Source organism: Elephantulus edwardii, unplaced genomic scaffold, assembly GCF_000299155.1.
Source record: "Elephantulus edwardii isolate Elephantulus edwardi_28Jun2011 unplaced genomic scaffold, EleEdw1.0 scaffold00037, whole genome shotgun sequence".
Taxonomy (NCBI): Eukaryota; Metazoa; Chordata; class Mammalia; order Macroscelidea; family Macroscelididae; genus Elephantulus; species Elephantulus edwardii.
In genome coordinates, this window is record NW_006399787.1 from 13,239,651 (window position 1) to 13,265,568 (window position 25,918).

The 25,918-nt window shown below is 45.3% G+C and overlaps 1 protein-coding gene across 3 annotated transcripts; it reads right to left on the minus strand.

Moving 5' to 3' along the window:
* Positions 1–1,809: 1,809 nt before the first annotated feature.
* Positions 1,810–21,353, minus strand: DCAF4 (DDB1 and CUL4 associated factor 4). Of its 3 annotated transcripts, none has more exons than XM_006884715.1 (12): positions 21,275–21,353; positions 20,674–20,828; positions 19,890–19,972; positions 15,927–16,029; positions 13,425–13,568; positions 12,656–12,705; positions 7,321–7,400; positions 5,740–5,835; positions 5,514–5,611; positions 3,892–4,065; positions 3,444–3,561; positions 1,810–2,003 (listed from the first exon to the last, which is right to left on the minus strand). In XM_006884715.1, the coding sequence occupies exons 2-12, from the start codon at positions 20,719–20,721 to the stop codon at positions 1,810–1,812; spliced, it is 1,188 nt and encodes a 395-aa protein (XP_006884777.1). In that variant the 5' UTR covers positions 20,722–20,828; positions 21,275–21,353. The 3 variants fall into 3 exon arrangements, with proteins under 3 accessions (XP_006884777.1, XP_006884776.1, XP_006884775.1); XM_006884714.1 differs by having other exon boundaries at positions 5,740–5,827; positions 7,301–7,400; XM_006884713.1 differs by lacking the exon at positions 21,275–21,353 and having other exon boundaries at positions 5,740–5,832; positions 7,315–7,400; positions 20,674–20,721.
* Positions 21,354–25,918: the final 4,565 nt, after the last annotated feature.

The window sequence follows — 25,918 nt, forward strand, 5'->3', positions numbered from 1 at the left end:
CGTGTTCCTGAGAGCCTAGTGCTGGAGATGAATTAGCTGCCGGGACAAAGGCCACCACTCACACCTTCACCCTCAACACAACATTAAAGAACCTGTCCCCTTCCCTTCATGAATTGTGAATGTTTCTGTATTTTTTAAATAAGGGCAGTTTCTCCTTCAAAGGAATGTTTAAATCAAGGTGGCACAACAGTCATGTGTGCAGCTTTGAACTGAACAGGTGGCTTTAAACCACCTAGTTGATTCCACAGGGAGCTCTGGTGGCCTAGTGGGTAAGGAACTATGCTGCCAGCCCAAAGGCAGGTGATTTGAATCCACCAGCTGCTCCATGGGAGGTAGAGGGACATTCTCCTTTCATGATTTACAGCCTCTGAAAACCGGCTGCAGGGTCAGCTATCAGTTGGTACCCACCCACTTCATGGTACATGACAATGGCTCCATGGAAACCGGACCTGGTGATCTGTTCTTGTGGGGCAGATCTAATGTCACATGGGGTCCCTGTGAGCTGAAGTCAACTTGATAGCACCAAGAAAGCACAACTGTGTGGGAAGGGCTTCAGTTTGTATCTAGTCATTTCTATTGTCCTCACAAATTCTCACTGCAAAGGACAGTGATACTTCTCTATCACTAGAAAGAAAATAACTGGTTTAGACATTGACCAAGGTGTTCTTATCTCATGAGGGTCACGCTTCCAGTTGTTAAACTGTGATCCAAAGTTTTGCTTACAACTGCACATTTTCAATTTTCCAACCACATTTTCCATTTCAGAACTACTGTCATTCACAGTAGCCTGTAACTGGGGAGTATTTAATTAGAAAAGCAACCAAGAACTAGAAACACTGAGGTGTGATTATAAGCTGTAGGTATGAAGTGACAAATGCACAGCTACTAAAGATGGGCTCAGTGTCTTCCAAGATCAGAGTACACACTGGTGTGCAGCTATATGCAGCCAGAGCACCATTTAAATTACTTCTAAAAATAAAACACACAGCAATGTGGTTATAGTTTATTGTTCGATATAAAAGCAGGTTCATTCAGTGCTTTGTATGAATATTTGATAAATTGTTCCCCACCACCACCCCAGATTACAAAAAAAACCCCAAGCGAATTTTCTCTGAGACAAGGCCCTTCCATCTGCTTTCGTATCACCATCACATGAACTCCTATACCAAACATTCTGGAAGATGCTTTGATAAAGGCACACTAGTGTTTTAAAATTCTGATCTTTCTTGCCAATGCCTAAAATGACGGTAAACAGAGAACCTCAGAGATACCTGCTGTTGCTATTAAGTTGGTTTATTAAGGAAGACCAAGACAAAGAATTCCAAACTCCAGTCTTAAATCTCTTCTGCAGGCTCTCACTTTCTGTTCTATCCAACTGATTTTTCTCAAATACAGACTGGTGTCTTTCTGTAACTAGCCTAACACATCTCAGCCAGTCTCATCATTTAGGCTTTCAAACTGCTTTAGTGAAAGAAGAGGTAACAGTTATTTCCACCAAAAAAAGAAAAAAATAAAAAATTACTGTTTTTTTAAAAAAAAGCAAAGCAAAGCATAGGGAGGCTATTTCAAGAATTGAAGAATAAGAAATAGGAGCCTTTTATGAAAAGGACTTGGACACTGTCTGAGCTTATGGTTTAATGAAAATAACTCTGCTGAAGTGTCTCCACATAAACACTGTAACACCTGGAGGTCCCCTGGTCAGGATCTGTGTACAATGAGCACCTGTTTAAAAATGCCTTTGCTAGAAAGAGAGCAGTGAATGAGCTCTTTGCCTTCAAATTTCACATGCCTTTGGGCTCCCCCTGCACATCAGTTGTAGGGGAAATAGTAGAGGTCCTGACGGACAGCCATGAGCAACCCTGGCCCTCCCTTGAGGCCCCCTAGGCGGGAAGAGAAGACCACACTGGGGATATCCTCCTTGCATGCGGGGTAAGGGGAGGGGATGGTCCTCAGCAGATGGGCATCCTGGAGGCTCCAGATTCTTGTGTAGCAATCTTGGCCCACTAAGCAAGAGGGGAGAGTTGTAGGTTAGCAAGAGAAGACAAAGGAACAACTGGGTAACACCTAATTCCTCATGATGCGTAAAGGCAAAAACAGTTCTGTCATGTAAGCCAATACAAAAACTCTTGGGAGGAAATTAGTTCTAAATATTATGTTCTCAAAAGTTTGGGTTGCCTGATGCTCTAGAACCATAACCAATTGTAGGAATGGAGGTGGTGAGACACAGGCTAGCTGGGACACTTTCTGGGTGGGCTCAGCAGTTGTCCTACCTCCTGGATTCAGCTGCTTCTGGTGTCAAGGCTGTTCAAGAGCTTAGCCCATCTGTTCTGAATGGTATGCAACTGATTTCTGGAACTAACAAGATGATCTCTTTATCCAGTGTAAAGCCAAATGCTTTACATTCAAGGGCAAAGCAGGTGGCAGTGCCCCACAGCTCTTTCTGGTTCACAGTTCAGTTTATAAGTTCAGTTAGAACCTTCAGGGCTAACGCACTGAGGACTGGAAGACAGCACCAATTATGGCAGCCCAGGCATCTGTGGGACTGGAGACTCCCAGAGGGAAAGAGGGCAGGCCTTTGGGGTTCACAGATCTCGCATGACTGCTTTGACCACTTGAGTGACTCTTGGGCCGTATCACCTCAACCAGGATGAATCTGGGCTGTGCAATTCCCTGAGTTTTACTGCAGCTAACAGGCCACCCTACAACGGTGTATTCTTTTCTATCACTGAGCGCACAAATGCTTTTCTGTGTAGAAATGAAATTGTGTAGAAAATAACAAAGTGATGCTCCTTAGCTGCTACCAAGTTTCATAGAGGACAAGTACATTCTGGAGGAGTATTAGCCAAGTTTGAGGATCTGTGGATATAGAAAATCCTTACTGTTTTTCCTAGGTAACCCCCCTGATCTTTCATGAAAGTAGAATACACTACAGCCCAGAAACAAGCTGCAGGACTTAAAATTCCCTTGAAGGAGGCTTAGTGGATAAAGGATCTCTTGCTATTTTACATGCCAAGGATCCACAGGGATCTGAGGAACCAAGAAACAGTTACTTGACCATGATCTTTTCTCAGCATCATGTGGCAGAAATGCAAGTAGGAAAACAGGAAGACTACACTTTAAGCTAAGCCAACTCTAGGATAAGGGTCACCGTAAGGGCTGCTCTAGGGAACAGACTGGAGCCTGGCTCCCCTGGCTGCTGTGTTTTATTGCACCCAATTCTTGCCTGTTTCTGAAGTTTGCCCATCGCTGACATCGGGGCGTTTCAGCAAGTTGCTCCCTAATATCCAATCCGTCTTCCTTCTAGTACCCTGTTCTCAATGTTCACATTATCCATTCTATTTTTCAGCAGTCTACTTCCTCCTCATTTTGGGGGGTTTCTGTTCTTTACGAGGGCCCCCCAGGGACAGTACTAGGTGGAACTGAAGGATCTCCTCCCCAGGTACCTGCTATCAGAATTCCTTCTTCCTCATGCACATGCAGGGGCAGGTAGGTGTGCTGATTCACATGACCTTCAAAATCCATCAAACTCTTAGTGCAGTTCCTCAAGTCCCACAGCTTGATCTGAGGAAAGAAGCACAAGTAGTGGTTAGGAATGGCCCCAGCATGTGCATGGAGAACCCAAGCGTGGAAGCCAGGGAGGGCAAGGTGTTCTTCAAAGTTCATTTCAAACTCAAGTTCACCAAAAGCTTGAAACCAGGGAAACCTTTTCACGTCTGCCTAGCAAGATGAGGCACCCCCTGGCTCTCTGGGCAGCACAAGCAGCTCCCTAACAGTCTAATGTGTCTGACCTCTACCCCCTCCTGCCTGGTTGTACAAGAGTCCATTCTGCTAATTCCCTGGCCTAGAAGAAGGCTAGGCCACACATTTTTAGGACTTGAGGGCTATCTGTACCTTCCCAGCCATGTCCGATGCCACCACGCATTGTTCTTCACGGAGGATTCTCACAGAGGTCACGGCGGACTCATGGAACAGGCGCATGGTCTTCCAGCCCTTGCCACGAGGCTGAGCACGCAGATCAATGCCGAAGACTTCCCCAGAACGACAGCCGTTATACAGCAGAGGAGTCTGTGGAGAGAGGGCCAGCTATGACTAACTCCTCTCCAAGGCTGGGTGCGTCCTTCCTAATCCTCTCACCTCCTCTACACCTCAGAGCTCCCAAAGGTGCAGGTGGAGATGGGTTTCAGTGGAGCTAGAAGCCAAGATGAGTCCCAATTATACAGTAAAAAAATTAAACCATTGGACCCCACGTGTCCTTGTGGAGAGTGCTCAGGTCCTCAGGTCCCACTCGAAACCCCAACAACGGGCATTCTGTATCCACCAAGGTCCTTTATGAGACGTTAGAGGGATGAGTAAGGAGCAGATTAAAAATCTAGGTAAAGGAGACGGGAAAGCCTGAATGAAACCTGTCCTTAATGCTGGAAGACAGGGCAATGGACTCCTTTTATAAGCAATATTTGCACACTTTTCTAAAAAGATGACATTTTCTACTGGGCAAGTCTTTAAAATAGCACAAAGAGTTTTTATTTCCATTTAGAAAATTAGTAACTTGAAAGCTGAGGATTAAGTTTAGTAAGAATGATGCACTGGGACTTAATTTGTGGATTTTCTATTTTTTTTCAGCTGATTCAAGGACCAAAAGCTCATTTAAGTAGAAAACCGTTTAAACTCAGCTTCTCAGTTCTTGTTGCCAAAAAGTCAGACTCAGATGGGAGGGTACTGCCCATTTTTCTCCCAAGGATGCGAACCATCAGAAAGGTGCCACCTTGGGAGTCAGCAGAACAATTCTCCCCCCAGAGTTCAAATCCAGCTTGCTGAGCACTATCAAGCCAGAACCACAGCTGACTCTCAGAGGGTTTTCAGAGGCAGTAAATCGCACAGCAGGAGTGGCATCCACTTCCTAAACAGCATGCCTCTGGAAACTATGAACTTGGAGAAATTATGATAGTTATAGAAAGGCTTCAGGTCTTTTGTTCATAGGGCTGCTATGAGTTCTGATCAACTCAACGGCAATCGACAGCAGCAACAACAACAAATCACACTGGAGGACACTGCTCATCTTTTTCCTGTGAAGCAAGTGGTGGATTCGATCTCTGTACTTCTTTATCTTTTTTTTTAAAAAAATAATTTTATATTAGTTTTCTTACAAAGTTTATATACACTGTGTTTCACACTTTCATTCTCATTGTATTTTATATAATCATTCCCATTCATTATGTTTTATAAAATTAATCACCCCTGAACTATGCTCACCAATGAACCCCATCCTTCTGTGTTGGCAGAGAAATTATGTAACAGTAAGCCACCACAGCTCTCAGATCCAACTCAGCCACCCTTTCCTGGATCAGGCAACTTCCTTTCAGGCCAGACATGTTTACAAACTCACCAGCTGCCCTTTTCTCCTGTATCAGTGAGAAGAGGACTAGGTACCACATAGGAGGAGGACCCTGTTTCTATCTAGCACAATTTCCACTCTTGGGGAATGTTATATTGCCCCCTTCCAAACCCAAACCCACCGAGACAGCAAACTGCTGGGCCAGGACATCACTGCCGGTCCTGAATAACTGCTGGTGTCCTGTCACCACATTGGTCAGTAGGACCTGCCGAGACAAGCCTGGTGGAGACAAGAGGTGAGCTGGTAAGACAAGGGTTGCCTGCAGGCTGGAGGAGGGGCTGCTGGGTGGTAGGGCCGAAGCCTGTGGGCACTCTTCCTCTGGGACCTAGGAGGGCAACCTGGCTCACCTGTGCTGAAGCAGTTACTGGTCTGGATGTTCTGGGACCAAGCACAGGACCAGGCACTGGGAATCCGGAAAATGCACAGCATGCCAGGCTGATCTCCTGTTGTGCAGAGAAGGTGAAATGTACCTGTCCCGCTGGCCTGCACCTCCCTGAGCCATACCAGTGACTACTTGATCTGGGAAACCCCACAGGTAGCTGTTTGGAAAGTTCTAGATTCACTCTGGTTTTGTGAGAGCATGAGACACTCATCCAGTGTTCCTGGCTCAGAAGGGTTGACAGAGAACTTACTTCTCCAGCCTTCCTGACTGTATAGTAATATTAACAGAAATGACAGGAGCAAAGGGCAGTATGTTGGTTCAAAGATGCACTCAACCCACGGAATTGCCTCTGTCTCAAGGGAAAAGAAATTTTAAGTTGATACATGTACAGTGCAGGAGAGGAAAACTCGGGATAAGATGGATTAACATAGTAACTGGGGAGATGGGATTAGGTGTGTCAGAATCAGACTGGGCATGTTTCAGAGCTGTTGTACACATGGTCACTATGGGCTGCGGGCGACTCGATGGCACGTAACAGCAACACTTAACAAATCTTTAATGAATTATCCCCACAATAGCTATGGAAGCACCACTCAGCTTAACAAACAGAATATTCAAGTACTCAAGACACTGATATGAAGCACCATACAGATTAGTTTTGTGGGGCAAATTCTGAACCTCATTTGTAAGATGATATGTGTGAGTAGTAATTGTTAGACTTTCCTTCACTGGGATCCTAAGAACAGATCTGAACTTGGCCTCTACCCTGCACCATCCTCAGGACCTCCAAAATGTTCAAGCCCACTGTTACAGGCACTGTGTCAACGTATCGCTTTAAGGATCTTCCTCTGACCCTCTCCCTAGCATGATGTCTTTTTTCCAAGGCCTGGAGCCTCCTCACAAGAGAGTGTACTGGATTGGATGAAGTTTCACCCTCCTTGCCTCCAGGAGCAGCATGGCTGCACTTGCTCCAAGACAGACTTCTTCTTTTGGCAATCTAAATGCAGGCACTGGGCTAAGTGTGGCTTGCCTCCCTTAAGGTATTATCTTCATTTCACAGGGGTTAAGCAATCCATTCAAGACAGTAAGACCCAAGGCCAGGTTTCCTTGAAGCCTGCACTCTTAAGGCCTGACCTCTGTCTTATTGCGTTCTCTGGAAGATTGCTAGAAAAAGAATTCAGACTGCCTCCAGTCACCCAAACAGTAGGAATTTAACAGAAATTTTCAGAATAGATGCTTATAAGGCAGCCTAGATGAATGTTTGGCCTCTCACATTTTGACGGACATGTACTCTGCCCTGGCTGAGCTGGCCCAAGTGAGTTATAAAGGAGAGACACAGAAAGAGGGTCCATGTTCCTAGTGCTAATCTGGGGACCCATCCTCCACTGTTGCTGCTATGGTTTGCCTGTGCCTTGTAAGCTTTGACCAAGGCCCTTCTGGCCCTTAAGTCCCATTCCTCTTCAAGTCAACTGCCCAAATGGATGCTGTTGGCTGCAGCGCCTGGAGGCGGGGAGGTGGGCACGTACTTGATCAGAGGAGCACATACCTGGATGACTATGGGCGAACAGTGAGGCTGGAAGCAGAGTAGCACAGCCCGGGGTCTTTGCAACTCCCATGCTACAGAGCCTGGAAAAAAGCTGTTAAGGATAATAAAGCACAAGACTCCTGGGCGAAGGATGGGCATGAATTCCCGGCAAAAATCCTACAGGCAGTGACACCATCAATCACTGTAACACATTTACCTTTTTTCCTATTCTCAGATTCAGATGTTTTTAAGAGGGGAAAAACCCAGACACAGTTGAAAAGCCTTTTCGACCCTTTCTTATTCCAATTCTCCCTTCTTCCCCATCTAGAAAAAAAAAATAATCACTTTTCTGAAACTGGTAGTTCTTTGAAAAACCCTAGTCAGTCATACTGGTGCAGGCCTGCCCCTTGGAGTTTGCAAGGTCACAGATCCTTCTAGAGAATTACCCTTCTTTAGAAGTACTGCTACATCACTCTCTTGTGGAGCAGCCAGTGGGCTTCAACTGCCAAGCACTCTGCAACTAGGTGCTCTGGGCCACCAGGGATCCCTCACACTTTCCTCAAGGCCAACTAAAAACCAAACGCATTGCTTCTGAGCTGACTGTGACTTGCAGCGATGTCGTAGGACAGAGCAGAAGTGCGCCCCTGCGCAGGTTTTCCAAGACTGTCAATCTGCCCAGATCTGGTCACATCTTTCTCTGAGAGGAGTTAGTGGTTCAAACGGCTGTCTTTCCTGTTAGTGGAGCAGTGCTTAATCCACTGCACCACTGAATATATACCCAGAAACATATTTACCTTTACTAATGATGAAAATGCTTCGGTATGGTGTCTATTTTATTTCCAAATGCTGCTCACTGAACTGATGCAATGTCCTCCGGCTAGGCCAGGACTGCAGTGTGAAAACACTGGGCTGGTATCCTGGAGGAGCCTGGGCTATTTTCTTAGCTACTAGAAGGGAGTTTTGGTGGCCTGCTGGTAAGGAGCTGGCTGTGATCCCTTTTTGGGAAGGGATACAGCTTGAATCCACCAACTGCTCTGAGGGAGAAAGATGGGCAATCTCCTCTCGTGCAATTAAATTGCCTTTGAAAACCTGCTGGACGGTCAGCTATGGGTTGGTTCCAACGTGCTGCTACCCTGCAATAAGAAAGACCAACTCCCTTCCAAAGCAGTGCTGGTGGTGCCTGTGTTGCAGGTTAGAACTCTTAGCTAAGTGGGTTTTCAGAGGCAGTAAATCGTAGGGAGACTGCCCATCTTTCTCTGCAGAGGCAACTGATGGATTCAAACTGTGTGCCTTTGAATTAGTGGTGGGATTCATTACCTACAAGGCCTCCCAGAGTCTCCGAAGAGGCTGGCTCCCACCAGGAGTGTCCCTGGTACTCCCTGTGTACCCACACTTGTCAGCCGTTGAAAAATCTGCTTCACTGGCAATTGTTTGAGTTATTTTATGATCAAGTTCCCAGACTGTAAATGGGTACACTGGTAACAGATGAGTCCAGCCATTTAGGTTTCCTTTCCTTGCTCTTTCCGTCCTTTGTCCACTATTCTGTCTACCGTTTGGTTCCTCTCTCTCTTTCCTTCAGAGTCAACCTTGCCAGGAGGAGCTGATGTTAATCCTCATTCACCGTGCCCCCCAAAATCCATTGCTGCCCTACACTTTGAAGGGAAGGTTCTGATCAAAGTTATCTGTGAACCTCTAGATAGAAATAAAGATTTCAGCCTTGACCTGTGGCCATTTAGGACCATTTAAAATAATTTACTTCCATTTTTTTGGCTTTTATATCAACATTCTTTCCTGGTTTTCCTTGCACTGCTCCTTCTCAGGCTGCATGGGAAGAAGACAGGGTTTCCTTCTCTCCATCATCCAGGGACTTCTAGGACCATGAATCACTACCCAAATCCTTGTCACCCGTTTGCATTCATTCAAGTCCTCCTCACTGCCTTCCTCCACTCTGTGGAAGCTATGTAATGACTCCCCATGATCCTATAAACCAAATAGTTGTAGGAGGATTAAGGGTGGAATACAACACTCCTTAATCCCATCACAGCCCTAACTAGCTGAAAAGGGAGGCCCCTAGGGTGTGACCTTAATACCTTTTATCTCAACAGACTCAGGGAGGGGAGAGGGGAAGTGGTGTTTGCCTTTTTGGACCCTGGCTCCTGAGTAACAAAGCCCAGTCCTTGATATTCTGTATGCCAGGCCAGCGAACACCAGGCAGCTGGCTGCTGAAGGGAACAAGGATGACTCCCGAGACTCCAGAGAGAGCAGCCTTCCCCTGGAGCTCTGCTGCCATGAGCTGAAACTGACTCACAGCTGACCCATCATCACCAGGTGCCTCAGACTATAAATCACACAGGAAGAGACTGCCTTGGAACTGCTGGTGGATTCCAACAGTCACAGAGGTGCCGCCTCCTATCCTCGAGCTACCATCCTAAGTTTGGATTTCTGACCCCTTAAAGTATAAGAGAATAACTTTCCGTTTGTTAAAGCCACCTACTTATGGTACTTCTGTTAAGTTACGGGCTGTTACCTCTATCACAGCCACACTAGGTAAGGAAGAGGGAGCTCTAGTGGCCCAGTCCCTAGGGAGTGGCGCTGCTTACCCAAAGGTGGTGCCAAACCTGCCAGCAGTCCAGAGGGAGAGAGGGACTCTCTCCTGTGCAACTTAATGCCTCAGAAACCTGCTGATCAGCTATGAGCTGGTTCTGACTCGACAGCAGTGCAGGAGATAACTAAGACAGCCACCAAAGGAATCTTCTAGAAAAGTGACTCCCTGATAGTGGTCCTCCAAGCGCTTCTCTGAGGAATTGGTCCTGCAAGTCCCTACACAGCCAGTGTCACAACAGACACCAAGCCACGCTCTCTCCTGACTGAACCCTCTGAGCATGCTGTCCCCCTTCTAGTGTCCCTTAGAGCCAGCTGTCCTCACAGGTACCAAAATGTACACTAATCACGTCTCTGCACTCTGCAGGGACTAGACACGCTTAACAGATGCTGGCTGGATGAACGTGCACATACAACTCCCTGGAAAAATGCAAAAATCGGGAAAGAATTCTAGGGAATTCCAAATCTGTCAAGTTGCTTGGGGTGGTACACCCTGTAGTACGGGACGGTAAGCAAATGTCCACAGAGTAGCTTAATTCCTTACTAAATAAACCTCTTTTGCCTCTGTGTTTAGAGGATGAGCATGTGAGAGAAAAAAGTACTTACTCATGTGTGCTTTTGAAGAACGTGGCAGAAACTCAGATTATGTTCAAACTGTATGGTATATACAGTTTCACAGTATTAATCCCTCACAGGGCACAAGTCAACCAAGAGCACAGTAAAAGTGAATGTGGAGAATTCGGTATAACCTCCCACCATCTTGAGGTGCAGGTCTGTACGAGGTGTTAGGCAGCTCTGTAAAAGGCGACAGTTCTGCGAACACCTGCTCTAAAAGTACTCATTGCTGAAGAGTCAGAACTGGCTCACAGCTGACCCTCCACAGGGCTGTGGGAGTCTGTAAATCACTCGGGAAGAGAATGCCCGTCTTTCTCCTGCAGAGCAGCTGATGGATTCGAACTACTGAGAAGGGTGCCTTTGCGTTAGAAGCACGACTCCCTGCAGACTACAGCACAAGAGCTCCCTTGTCAAAACCTAAGTGCGCACATCCCTGAAGATCACTTGAAACATCCACTAGAGGACAAGATGAATGATCTACAGTGGGCCACACTTTTAAATGCCATTTAAAGAAACTTGAGAACTCATCTTCTGGTTTTAAACGATCAGAAATGAAAGCCAAAAAAATCCCGTTTTCTCTCTTTAAGGACTAGCTGCTTCTCTCCTCAGACCAGTCCAGTAACAGCAAGCTCCACCACCCACAGACCCCCACCAAACAAAAGCCAGAGAGCAGCTGCATTTACAGAACACACGCCATTTTGTGATTTAATTACATTAAGACTTAGAATCAGATCTCTAATGGCTCTGAAGCCCTTTGAAATATAGCCCTGGGAAACCACGAGAAGGCTGGGTTCTGGGCTCTGCTGAGAGCCTATAATGTACCAGGCTCACAGATACAATCTAATTCTAATCTCCTGACAACTCCCCAAGTAGGTGCTATTTGCAATGAGTGGTCACGTAGCTCCAAGAACCCATCTATTACGGGACTGGAACCACAGACAGACTCACTGGCATACGGCTTTGAGAGCGGGTCAACAATATCCCTGAAACATATGGTCAGTCATCCTATGCAGTGTCCAGAGCCCCCAAGGCTCTCAGGGGGAGCCTGGGGTACCCCAACACTACAATGCCCTGCAATAAGCCAACGAGTCCTTGCTCACTCTCTGGAGAGGCAGAGACTGAAGAGTCAAACGTCACCTCCCTTCCAGTGGGTGCCAAAGACAGCCCATTTACCCCTCCAAAGAGCATCTCCCCGAGATACTCTGGGGGAAAAGCTTGACTAGTATGCCACCAACAAGTTCCCCTATCTCTGAGTCAGCCGGGGGGTAGGGGGTAAGGAGATAACACCACACTGGGCCCCCTTGTGACATCAAACAGTGAAAAAAGTCCTACAACACTGATGCGGTCAAGGTTATGCTCTCAGCTGGGGCCAACTGTCTAAAGAGAAAAGTTTTCAACAACATCAATAAAGGATGTCCCTGCCTCAGAGCCTAGGCATACATGTCCAGTGCCAAAGGAACTTCCTCTTTGGTCCCTTGTCTTCAGTCTCCTATGTGAAGGTCCCCTCGGCCCCACACAATCACCAGAAGGTCATCATAGATTTCTGGCTCATTTTCATGGCTCTGGACCTCTGGAGGTGGAAGTCCATGGCATGCTGTGCTGCTAACTAAAAGGCCGTGGGCCTCAGGTGGTTCAAATCCACCAGGAGCTCAAAGGGAGAAAGACGGGCAAGGTCTGCTAATAAGACTGACAACTTCCGAAATCCAGTAAAAGGGCACTGCAAGTCAGACTGACTCCACAGCAAAGAATTCTAGTTTTGCCTTTTCCTATGGTTTTAAGATCCTTCCCACTTTGTTCTTCTGCTCAAGCACCATCTGTCTGGCATGGACACTCGAAATGCCTGGTGAACCTGGAAGCTGATTTCCAGCACCACAGTGGGCATGCCCCCAAGCACAACTGTTAGGATTCTGATTCTGGCTCTAATTACACATCATACAGGCAGAGCGCACACCCGGTGCTTCTCTGTGCTCCAAGTGAATCCTCGTTTTCAATTCGGGTGCTCTTTCCTAACAGGTGGGATGTGGGGTCTGAATGGCTCAGCTCTCTGGCCCCTCAGACACTCGTGCAATCTCTCAACTCCCCCACCACACCCCTAAATGCCCAGGTCCATATTAGGGTATGTCTGCTCATCAAAAGATACAAAATATGAGAATCCAAGTGATTCAGCGAAGCCCAGCAAACAGAATTCACCTGTGGAGAAAGCACACAGCAAGACGGATGACTTTGGTTTAACTGCCAACTCAGAGGGGAAAACAGAACAAAGCTTTTTATGGTATCTCTTCTAGGGATACAGATGCAGGACTTTATTTCCCAAATCCCCAAACCCCCAACTGTGAAACCCACTTCAATGCCTGCAGCCAAGAACAAGGAGACAGGCAATGATTTGGGGATACACTCCCCTCTAGATGGAGCACTATGAGAGACCCATGGGGACAGACATAAATCCAAACATGCACTGACTTTTCTCAAATGAACAAGCATAGTCAAACAGGGGACCTCCATGCCCTCATCTCCAGGCCATAGGCCACTGCTGCCCAGATCCTAGAACTCGATGCCTTCTTGTGGCTTTCTGACCAACTCAATCCTAGAGGAAAGGCTTTTAAGACCATATAAAGTGTAGCTTTCCTTCAAGCCTAATCTATGGAGCAACTGGTGGGTTTGAACTCCTGACCTTCTGGTTCACAGTCAAGCATTTTAACCACCATACCATCAGTACTCCACTCTAAGCCCACTTTCTACTTTTTAAATTTTCAAAACAAGAAAATTCCAAGGCCCTTTTCTTGCACTATTCATTCTCAGGAACTAGAAAGCAGTATGTCTTTAGGGACAAAGAGGCAACTTTCTTCCCCGAGCTCTCTACTTTGACTCTGACACTGGGGCAGCCAGCTAAAAGGTGCAGGCGAGTTTACCTTCCGGTTGGTGAAATACAGGCTCTCAGACATTTTCACGATGAAATTTGGGTTCTGCAGGCGGTTGAGGTTGATGATGCTGTACTTGGAGCCGCTGACTTTGACGTCGATGACTGTGAAGACCTGGCTCTTATGGGTGTTTGCCTGCAAGTGCAAAATGGATAGCAGGTGAACACACGAAAGCAAGGGGCTGCTTGAGACCCTCTGATCAAGTGCCCACTTCTCCTGGCCCACATGTGCTCTGTGAATTTTCACCAGTGTCACTGAGGGAGGTAGAGATGGCCAGCCCACCTCCCCCTACTCAACACCTAGATATGTTTGGGCAAAGCCATCAGCTGTCTGGTCTAACAAACCAGCAGTCAGGACGAGAACTGCAGTGAAAGAAGGGGCAAAGATGGTATTGGTCAGTGTTGACACAAACCAAAGTTTGCAAGAGTCTTTATGTCCACGCAGAGATGTACAGAGGATTGAGAGGAATCCACACAGAGATGTATTATGTGGCCACTGTGAAAATCAGGGAGCAACATGGAAAATGCTAGTTACAACTGCCGGATGACAGAAGCAGGACACTCGCTAACCTGTGTATCCATAACACAGGCACTCTGGTTACCACCAAGTGAAAAATCACTACTCAGAAGAGAAAACAAAACCCAAACCACGACAGAAATTACTGCAATTTTAGCATTTTCTTTGATCATTTTTTTAACAATAACGTGATTAGTAACTACTTCAAGACAAAACTTTCAAAATGATTTTCAAAACCTGGGTTTTGTAGATGCTGAGAAACAACACAAACAAGGCTGGGATCCTGGTGAAATGGTGCTGCTTTTGCAAGGGTACCCACAAAGAGCTTGTTCCTCAAAGATTCATAACCAGTGATGAGACATAACACACCACACAGCCGACTTCTCACTTGTATTGGCTCACACCAGACACCAAGAATTACCCATAACTTTGGGGGACAGGAAAGCTCTATGAGAGACCCTGTGTTTAGGAGATGACACCCACTCCTGATGTGAAGTGCGACGGCGAAATCACCCCACCAACGACTTAAGGGGGGCTCACGCTGGGAGCTAAGCAGAGCAAGCATTCCAGAATTCACAACCTAACTCCGTCCTTGCCCTGGGCTACAGGATGAGCCCAGGAAGGGGCTCTGAAGCAAGCCCACAAGATAATTCAAGCAAACCTTGTTTTCTCATGTTTCACAGATACTGCAGCTTTTTGTTTTCTTTTTAAACACATCAAAGGTTTGTGGCAATCATTCTCTGAGCAAGTTAATCGGCACCATTTTTCCAAGGGCTTATGTTCACTTCATGTCTCTGTCACATATTTTTTAATTCTCAAAACAGTTCAAATGCTTCCCACACTGCTATTTTACACTTCTTAGAAAATACAGAAAGTCAAACCAAACTCACCTTTGACAGGCACCTCTTCTTTCTCCTGTGGAGGACCTGGTGGGTTCAAACTGCCAACTTTCCGCTCAGCCGAGTAACACAACCTATGCCACCAGGGCTCCTTAACAGACTCAATTGTAAGCCTAATTTATACTTGCTCCGAGAAACCAAAAAAAAAAGTAAAAAAGCTGTGACTCACTAAATCTCAGTGGTCTGGACTGAACCCGTGATATCTCTGAGCTATGTCTGCATTCTCTTGATGCAGGTCATATTACACTTCCAGACACATGGGCGGCTGGCCAAAGAACAGAATGTGAGTTCTGCCCCCAACACCCCTTCTGTGGAGGAACGGTGATGTGGAAGTCTCTGGGGCAAGAGGAATGAGCATTAAGCCTAGTCCTGTCAGCTAAACACTGAGCCTAGGCTCTGACTGTGTATCCTCTCATGCTCTCAGGCTTTTCCACCAGCCTCCTAGGAGGATGAGGCTTGCCTGGAAGGCCAGGTGGCTGACTGAGTTCCTAGTCTGAGACATCTGGGTCCTTCTGATTACACAAGGGCTTCAAAGTTTCTGCTAACGATTTTCCTGGCCACTGGGCTCATACAGTTGGCTGCTGGCTTCCAACCTAGGTGTAATCAAAGCACAGGAAGACATTCTGCTCTCTGCAAATGAAGTGTGCAAGTTCAGGCCCAGGCCTGCGGGTCCCTGCTACTCACACTGGTGTTGTTATGAATTCTTGTCCCCACTAAGAAGGGTCAGAAACATCCTGATTGCTTGTGCACTATTTCAGTCATCCAAGACACACACCCAAGGAAAAGATACTCTGATATGGTTCTTAGCCAATATGGGACTGGGCCCAGTCTCTGATGCAACACAAGAGAGGTGAAGGGGGGCAAAATGACAATGGTTACAGCATTAGCCTGACTTACTAGCCTGGGATCTGCTGCCAGGTAGTTAACAGAGATTTGTTAAAAACCAGAAAGACAAGACGACACCATCTATTTTCACGGTATTTGCCTTCCACAAAGGCAGCTTGACAAAAGCTAACACCAAGCCACATAAGGTGTTTTAGAAAGCTTTTCCCAGCCAAAGCATCTCCCTTCTACTTACCAGAATGAGGTTAAATTGGTCGCTGGCCAAAGCAGAGGGGTCCGTGCTCTCAATACGGACCTTGTTCCTTTGCATGCAGCTTGTTCGCACTTCATTGGCCAGACTGCAAGAGAGGGGAGGAGGACGTCAATTTCATGCCAAGACACCCATGAAGATTCAGAGGGTGAGAAAAGGCAGAACCTAAAACCATCTTTCGTGGTTGACCCTTTCTTCACTAACTCTCAGAAATCAAACTGAGTGAGATCTCAGGTAATTCTGACTTTTGGTTTTACCATAAAACTCTTAGGAAAACTGAAACAAAGAAATGGGTGCTCTGTTTACAGAACTGAAGAAAATCTGAACTAGAGGGGAGTGGTTTTTGCCTTTTATTAAACTTGTAAAAATGTCACTGAAGGTTTATAAATCAAAGTGATTTTTCCTACAATTATTCATAGATAATTCGTTTTACAAAATAATCATTGATTAATGTACTGGGTTAATAACTCAAGGGATTGGTTTTGAGACAATCATTTCTCTTGAACTGAAGAGAACAGACCTAGAGAGGTTAAACATTAAAAAGCACAGGGGAGCCCTGGTGGTATAGTGAGTGGTAAGAAGTTGTGCTGTAGTCTGAAAGGCATGTGGTTCAAATCTACTAGCTGCTCTGAAGGAGAAAGATGGAAAATCTCCTCCTGTGCAATTTACCACCTCTGGAAATGTGCTGGAGGGTCAGCTATGGGTTGGTCCCAACTTGACTGCACTCAACAACACAAGGCACGTAACTAATGAGAACAATGTAAGGATACAGCTGTCTTACTGCCTGCCTTTTTCTCTCTTCTACCTGGCAGCTACCTCAGCAGGTTTCTCAGTGAATACTTTGTGGCCAGCCCTCCAACTCTTCCCTCTCAGAAGGAGGGGCAATTTAGGAAAAGTATGCCCTGCCTGCTCCGAAGGAGACATCGCTTTGTAAGCAGCCATGGACTTGGGTTTGTTTCTTCTCTCCCACACGCATGGGCAGGCAGGCGAAGCACAAGGACTAGGAGCTCAGGTGTTGGAGTCAGACAGCTCCTGCCTTTCTATCACACCTTGGGTCAATTGCGTCTCTCTTTGTCTCCTTTGCTCAAAATTGAGGGAAAATGTTAACTGTGCTGATAGACTTTTTCAATGGAGCAATACCACAAATTTTAGGGTTAAAAAAAAGGCCAAACAAAAGAAATTTAAGTTAGAATTATGTCAGACATCCAAAGAATTTAAATCAAATTTAGTATACCACACATATGAAGTGGGTTTTTTGGTGATGGTGGTGATTTTCCAGTTAGCAGCACAACTCCCTACCACTATACCTGCCACCCTACCACCTATCAGGGCTATTTTTGGAGACAGTTCATTAAAATGGGGAAGATAAGGGTCTGGAGGGGGGAATGGCATGATGCTCACAGAAAACTGAGTGAAAAGTAAGTAAATCAGTGTAAACACCTTTAATAATGACATTTCCTTTCTCCCTGGAGTCCTGCAAGTGTCTCCACCTCTCATACCCCAGAAGGTGAACCATGCTCCCAGGGCAAGTTTAAGCAGAAGGCAGAAAAAGTGAACTGGAGCCTCTATAAAGTATCCTCCCAGAATATATACCTGAATACCTATGATGGTCACTCCCTTGATGAGGGCTGATAGCGTGTAATCATCCCCTTGTTGGGATTTGCAGTAAGTGGCCAATTAGTTGAGGGGCGTTTGCCTGGAGGTGTGGCCTTTTCAAGTATATAAGGAAGTCTGGCAAAACTCCTCTCCTTTTTGCTCAGTCTTTCATCTGGTCTCTCATCTCTGTGCTCCCTGCCTCACCTTGCACCTGTAAGTCTCTGCAGCTAAGTGCCATGGACCTGGGGACATGCCAGTCTTTACAAGCATGTGAGTCCTTCAGATAAGTCTCTCTACATATTTATACACAAATTCATTGGTTTTGCTTTTCTGAAGAACTCTTACATTTGGTTCTAAGAGTGGTTCCAGACAAACAAAATCATAAAGGTGGGGTTTCTAAATTAGTTCACAAGTCAAACTATTCTTACTGGTGCTGATGACTCTACCTCTCTTAGCATAGGAAGTATTCTTACTAAACTGCTCTCTGTAGTGCTAATGACTCTCCTAATTCATAGTTTGACGTGTCAATAATAACACCCAAAACACCACCACTAATAGGTCTGTTATTAGTGAGAAATAAGACTGTATGTGAGCGAGTGTTACATATTTTTCTTTTGTCAGGATGACACTAAGGGGAGCTGGTTGGTTGGTCTTACACGAAGGTACTGAAATAAAAATTTAACAAATGGAGCTCAGAGTTTCTGAGTCACAGCTCAAGTATCACATAAAAGATCTTAGAGTTGTCAACTGTGCCTCAAAAGAAACCTTCATGTCTTGTAATAACAGAGCTAACACTGCTGAAAATTCAAATAGAAAATCTTATTTCGAGAGTGGCCGAATTACAAGGTCAACTAAAATCCCAACCTCGAATGATGTCTGGTGCTAACACTGAGCACAGTGATTGGAAAGAAATGGGATCTGGACACTTGAGATGGGGGTCATGTTGGCAGATAATCAGAAAACTAAGCCTCTTAATTCCATTGAGCCAGCCCTGCCAATAAAATTAACACTTCTACCCTCTCTTGTGAGTAACTCAGCTGGCCTTAATGAATCTAAGGTTTCACCTGTGGCAGAGGCTAGCCACCCCCCCCCCCACCTGAGGCAAATGTTTTACAGAACACTGCTCAGTGTCCCCCACCACCCATTTCTGCTTCCAGATCTGTAACTTTTCCACCTACATTGGAACCAACTCAGCAGTCTATCCACTGGGTTTCCATGATGGTAGGTTGCAAGGGAGATTGCCTATCTTTCTCCCAAGAAGCCACTGGGGGATTCCAATTGCCAGAGACAAGGTCCTTGAGTTAGTAGCGTGCAACTTCCTATGAAGCTCCCTCCCAGACTTGTGACTAGAGTTATGTCCCAGTGAGCCCCAAAAGATGATGTACAAATTGTGACCCATGAAGGAGATAGTTCTAAGTATCAATTATGACCACGAGACTTTATATATGACCAGCTGCAGACATAAAGACTACAATGGCTAAGTAGTTCTTCTTTATATGTGTGCATAAAGTAATTTTTGTGTTCTTAAAATATATAAGTGGGGCCAGGACATTTCTGGCAAAGATGTAACAGGTGCCAAGCTGACATGGGGTAGACTCTGATCATTAACACAGTGTGTCAACTTGGCTGCCTGAGTCTCTGTATTGGCAGCCATAACACAGTCATTCCCTTGATGAGGTCTGATGTAAAGAAATTGTTATTTTGAGGGATTTTCTAAGAGCACCCAATGAGGAGAGGCTTTCATCAGATGTGTGGCCTATACTGAGTATATAAGGAAGTGGAGTAAAGCTGGATAGCTTTATGCATGATCTTGATCTTTGACCTGGCTTTTCATCACTTTGGTTCTTGCCTTTCTCTGGATTTGTCAGTCTTTGAAGTTATGTGCCAAAGGAGCTCCGTTGGCCTATTGGCAAGAGGTGGCACTGCAATCCTGGAGACATGTGGTTCAAATCCACCAGATGCTCCACTGGAGAAGGAGTGTGTGCCAGTTGGATCTGATTTGATAGTGCATAACAGGAAAGGAAGGGGAAAGGGGAAAAAAAGATTGGGAGGTGAAAGATGTTGAAGCCATGTGCCATGGACAGGAACTTGCTAGACTCTGTGTATGTCACCTCCTTTAGATTAATCTATCTATCATCTGTCAGAGGTTGTGAGGGTAGCACAAGGTTCAGATCAATTGTTCATAGGGTCACTATGAGTCAGCCAACAACACAACATGTATGTATATACTCATATACATACATCAGCATGTACACATATATGTGCTTATATATTTATTTTGCCCAAGTCTCTTTGGACTAATGGAGTGGGGGGGATTTATAAAGAAAACATAAAAGTGAAGCACTGTCTTACCGAGTATACTTGTTGGTGGTGAGCAAACCCAGTTGTCTTTTACGCAGCAAAGAAGTAGCATCAAATCCCACCCTGGTTAGTTTCTAAATTAAAGCAAGAAAAGAAAAATTCATTGATACCTAATTATATGATGAGACACAGGAGAGGTTTTCAATTTCATAGAAGGCAACAAAGTAAGTGCTAATGTAACAAAATGGTGTGCATAAAAATCTTGGCAAGGGGTTTGAGAGTCAGCGCCACCCCTCTGCCCAAGCCCCTTCCATCAGCTTCTACCTGGGAGGGTGAAGCCACCAAGTTACTGAGTTCAGGGATAGCAAAGGACATTCAGGTGTTCATCAGACTTTCTACGTGACCTATACTGAACCCCCCAGAACAGGATTTTCCATTCTGCTGTCCTATGACCATCAAGATGGCTTGGCATCTAACCACAGACTGTCTGTGGAACTTAGAAGAGACTCAAAAACCCCTCATATCCTGACTATACATCCTGGCTTTCTACTTAAAATATACAGTCACTAAAACTGTGTCCTGCTGCTGCTTCCAAGTGTTCACTGGGAGAAGGCACAATGTTAGAATTACTGATGAAACTCAGGTAACAATCAATGGGGGGAAACACCTCCAAAGGCAGGTGGCTGATGGGTAGGATAGAGGGGGTTCCTTGCCTGTTCTCACTGGTTCTACCAGGTTTCTTCAGGAACCGTCCTGAGCCACTCTTTAGTGTTCAAGGTACCTAAGTGTTGTGAGTGAGAGGTGCTGACAGCAGAGGGGACAGGATGGTGCCCACCTTCGTCTGCAGCTCCTCCTCCACGAGCTGCAGTCTTTTCTTCTCCATTTCCTTCTGCTCGATGCTCTCCTTGGTCAGAGGGTTGCAGTTGTTATGTCCAGGAAGCAAACGGAAGTAGCGCTTCTTTTCGGGGTCGAAGTAATACCCTGGTAGATCTTTGGTCAAAAGAAATACAACTCACTTCACCTGAACACTGTGAGAACACCTGGAAAACACCTGGCCAGGAGTCTGGTGGCCTGTGGTCAAGCCAGCCCCTCAATGCCAGCTGCCTGTCTGTTCTGAGAAAGAGGATGGGCTGTCATCATCAGTCACCATGCTGGATTGAGTCCAATTCAGCGGGGCAGGAGCTAACTGCTTCAGGATCACCCCGTTCCTCACACACCCATGCCTCCCTTTAGCATCTTCATTTGTTCCTACAATTTCTTCCAAACTGAGATCGAGCCAGTGACACATAGGGAAGCAAAGAGACACCAAGACACACATCGAAACCTTGGTTGAGGTGGGGGAGAAAGGCAGTGAGAACAGACGCAACCAGATGACAAGACAGGAGCAGGTTAACGTTTCCCCCCAGGCAGAGTCCTGTACCAGCAGACGGCCTTACCTGGCACAGGAGAACTTCCAGCTGTGCCGGAAGAGGTTGACGGGGCCTCGTCATTGCTGGGGCCAGGTTCCTGTTGACTTTGCGATGTAGCTGAGTTATGGCTGTGGACACACACAGTCATAGTAAATTACACCAAAGGGCTTAAGTTCTAGTCATTCTGACTGAGAAGGTTCTACAGTGGCAGTTCTCCAGCCTTCACCCTGACCCTGTGATTATTCAAGATTTCAGCTTTTATTTGAAGGTAGTGTACCTACTGCAAAGACACTGAAATTTGCCAAGTTTTTAACTTCTTGTCCTTTGCTTTTTATTTTAAAAGAGAATCTTGTTGTAGATGTTATCAAGTTGATTCCAACTCATAGCAACCTCACGTACCACAGAGAGGTGACCTTCTCCACAGGATGTCCTCCTCCAAAGGACCAGTCCCTCCTGTGAACATCCCAAGTATATGAGTTCAAGTCTTGCCATCTTCACTTCTAAGTACCTTTTTACTTCTAATTCTTCCAAGACAAATCTGTTCATTCTTCTGCAAGCTCATGGTATTATGATATTTTAAAAATTATTAGCTAACACCATAATTCAAAGGTACCAATTCTTCAGTCTTCCTTATTCATTGTCCAACTTCCACATGCATGAAGGAACTGAAAATAGTATGATTTATATTTGGCACACCTTACCCTTCAACATGACATCTTTGCATTAACACTTTAATACATTGATTTCTTGACCGCTGCTTCCATGAACAGGGAGCATGGCTCCAAGTAAAAGGAAATCTTCAATAACTGTGATCTTTACTCTGTTTTTCATGAATTTGCTTATTGGTCCAGTTGTAGGATTTCTGTTTTATGTTGAGGTCTATTCTGAACTGAAGGCTGTAGTCTTTGATTTTTGTCAGCAAATGCTTCAAATCCATTTCCCTTAAAGCAAGTAAGGTTATGCTATCTGCATTATTATAGGCTGTTAATGAGTCTTCTTCCAATGCTGTTGCTGTACTGTTCATATAGTTCAAATTCTCCCATCAGCATACAGACTGAGTTAAGTACAGTGAAAAGACACATTCCTGACGTATAACTTTCCTGAGTTAAACCAAGCACCAAGCACTATGTTCTGTTTGAACTAAACTACTGGAACTACTGTTCTACTGGAACAATTATTTCACAGTCTATATACAGTTTCTGGATGGGTACAACCACGTCTTACAGAAGTCCCAGTATTTCCAAAGTCATTCCTAATTTGTTCTGATCCACACAGTCATATAGTTAATTCTGTTATATGTAATCCACATAGCCTTTGCAAAATCTCTATCTCCCACTAAGATCCAAGCATTTGACATTAGCTCTATCACCAAGTTTCACATCTTCTGAATCTAGCTTTAATTTTTGGCAAGGTCCTTGTTGATGTACCACCATTTTTTAAATATCTTCAGCAAAATTTTGTGGTGTTATCAATAATATCTTCTTGCAATGTCCACATTCTGTTGCATCACCTTTGGACTGACTAAGCACATATATGGGACTCTTCCAGTAGCCTGGCCCAAGAGCTGGCTTCTACTTTCTTAGTACAGATTTATGAGCACTTATAGTGCCGTAACCAGCTATTGTTGAAACATCCCAATGGCATTCTGTCAATTCTAAGAATCTTGTTTTCCATCAATGGCTTCAATATATATAGCTTGCAATTCTTCTCTGTAATGAATGTATAGCATGCTAATTTCCTCTTCTCATCTCAACACACTTGCAAGTTTTGGGAAGCCTCGAAATTTTCCAGATGAAAAAGAGAACAGAATCTTTGTCATAAGAATTTTACCAACAGGGCTCACTTGTCTGCTTAAAAGTAATTACAAGGCCAGGCAAATTTCATTCTTTATTGGATTCAGTAGCACAGTTTAAATGTTCCTTGGCTATTATCCCTTACAGATGGAGAGACTGGGGTTCAGAAGAATAGAAGCAATTTGTTCAGTAGAATTGGGATGGAGCCACAGATAATATACTCAATTTGCCAAGTCAGGCAGCTACCATGGCAATCACAGGCAGAAGGAAACGGTGATAAAGCAAAAGGCCTTCTTTTTTTAAATCTTGAGAGAAGCCACTGTGAAATCCAGAAGCATACACATACCATAAGGAATACAAATTGCAAAATGAGGTGGAAGGGGCAAAATATCTCTTCTTTCTTCCATAAATCCCAAGGTGATGGGAAGCTTCAGCGCAGAGTGTTTCTTCCCTTCTATGATGGCCCAGAGCTTGCAGAAGCCACTGCTCTGAGCAGCAGCAGGCGGAGGATCCCATGTCATGACAGATGTCTAAGTTCCTCGTCCAACAACTGCTGCTCCATTCTTTCCACAGGAAGTCCAAGAGATGATTGTCCAGCACGTTTCCAGGAGACTCTGCCAAAGCTGAGCTAGACTCTTCTTGCAGAGCACTCGTTTTTGTTCCGCTTTGTGCTCTGGTGGGAAGGCAGGCTGGGGCCCAAAAAATATCCATGGTTCTCCTCACAAAACATACAAACACTGGGCACTGTCCTGATTTTTCACAATACGGAGCAAGCTTGGGGACTGGGCTCAGATGAATAGATTTTCTTCTGCACCAACTCAGATCAAAGGATGTCCTACTCATTGCCAGGCGGGCAGTCTGTTGAGGCCTTTACATACATTACTGTTGATACATAGAGAAGCATCAGCTCCATTTTGAACTAACTGAAAGTAACAGTGACTCAACTGATGAAGCAACTTGCCCAAATTGAAGTAAGACAAATGAAGAGTGTCAAACCCAGATGTCCCCATCCCAAAGCCCTTGTTCCTTCAACAGCACTTTGATGGTTTTTGTTGTCTGAATTAAGCTGCTCTAAGAGATGCTAGCGCTGTCAAGTTGCTTCTGACGCATAATGACTTTATATACAAAAGAAGAAAACATTACCTGGCCCTGCAACCAGCCCCACAATCACTGTTGTGCTTCAGCCCATTGCTGCAGTCGCTGTGCACCTCGCCGAGGGTCTTCCTCTTTCTAACTGACCTGTTTTACCTGGCATGATCTTTTCTCAGAACAGTATCTTGTTATTTGACACCTTCCCTGACAAACTAAAGAAAATCAATCCATGGGAAAGGGAGGTTTGGAATGAAGAAGAGTTTTGAAACAGACCCAAGTGTTTGCTTCAGTGAGGGGGAAACTTGTGAAACAGCTGTGCGAAGACATCTATGGCCAGGAGTCACATCTGCTGCCTTGAACCATGAAGAGATGCTCCCACTGAGGGAGGTGGGGGGAGAGGTAAAGAGGGTGATGAAGCTTGTTAAGGGAGTGCATTGTATTTCCTTCATGGGGAAAAAAAGAAGTGGAATATGGAAAATGCTGTGTTAAACAATCCCTCAGCTCAAATGATCCCCATCAAAATCAGGATCTTGGTTTCCTTGGATGCACTCAGAGGATACTGGGGGCCTCCGCTAAGCATTAAATAAGGATTTTTATTCTTAAGACTGGGTGGTGCATACTGCTCACAGGATTATTATTCTAATATACTTTTAAATGCGTGGCAGATTATACCGCACATATGCACATCCTTATCTATGTATATTTAGATAACGTGTAATGCATACATCTCATACACACACTGTATGTGTCTGCTCTTATTTGGTTTGGTAGTATTTTGCAACTTAGCCTGACTCAAGGTATGGTATTTTAAATTGCTGCACGTGCATGTAAAAGCTAGATGAGGAATAAGGCAGGTAGAAGAGAAGCTGATGGGGTGAAGAGTACTGAATATTTCATGGACTGCCAAAAGAAGAAACAAATCTGTCTCAGAAGAAGTGCAGCCTGAGCTCCTTAGCAGCAAAGAGGGTGAGGCTTTGTCTCACGTACTTTGGGGATGTTATCACGAGGGGCTAGCCTTTCTCCAAGGATATCATGCCTAGAAACACTGAGGGTCAGCAAAGGACAGGAGGACCCTCAGTGAGATGGACAGACACAACGCCTGCAACAATAGGCTTGGGCACAGTGGAGATGGTGAGGACAGCCGAGGATGGGGCACAGTTGTGTTCTGTTGTACACAAGGTCGTTATGTACTAGAGTCGACTTGACCTGAGAACGACAGGTTGAACTAATGACTTTAGGTTTCTAGAAATCTGCTTTCTTTGGCTAAAAAAAAAGGAAGAAAAAATTCACAAAATGGAGAAACAGCTCTTCCGTTTCATCACATAGTGTCTACTCTTTACCTCATCGCTAATGCTCTGGCTGGAAGCCTTGGTCACTGTGGAAATACAGCAGCCAAGTCTTGTCTCTACTCAAAGTGTGGCCCACTGTGCAACAACTTCCTGGAAGCCTGCTGAAACACAGTCTCCCCCTCGGGGTTCCTTTAGACCCACTAGCTCAGAATCAGCATTCTGGCAACATGCCCCATGATGTATATGCTGGACATCTCCAGGAGGCCAAGGGCGAAAAAAGGCCCCTGGATCACTTACCTCTCACTGGAGTCATTTCTCGGCCAAGGATTATTCTGCTGGCTCCTCCTTGCAGATCTTCTCCTTGTCTGCCAGACACCTTTGTACATTTTTGCTCCTGAAAGGGAAAAATAAAATTATATACACACAGGTCCTTCTGGATAGCCTCCTTCATACTTGGTGAACTGGGCAAGAGTCAAAGCTGACCTGAGTTAAAGCTG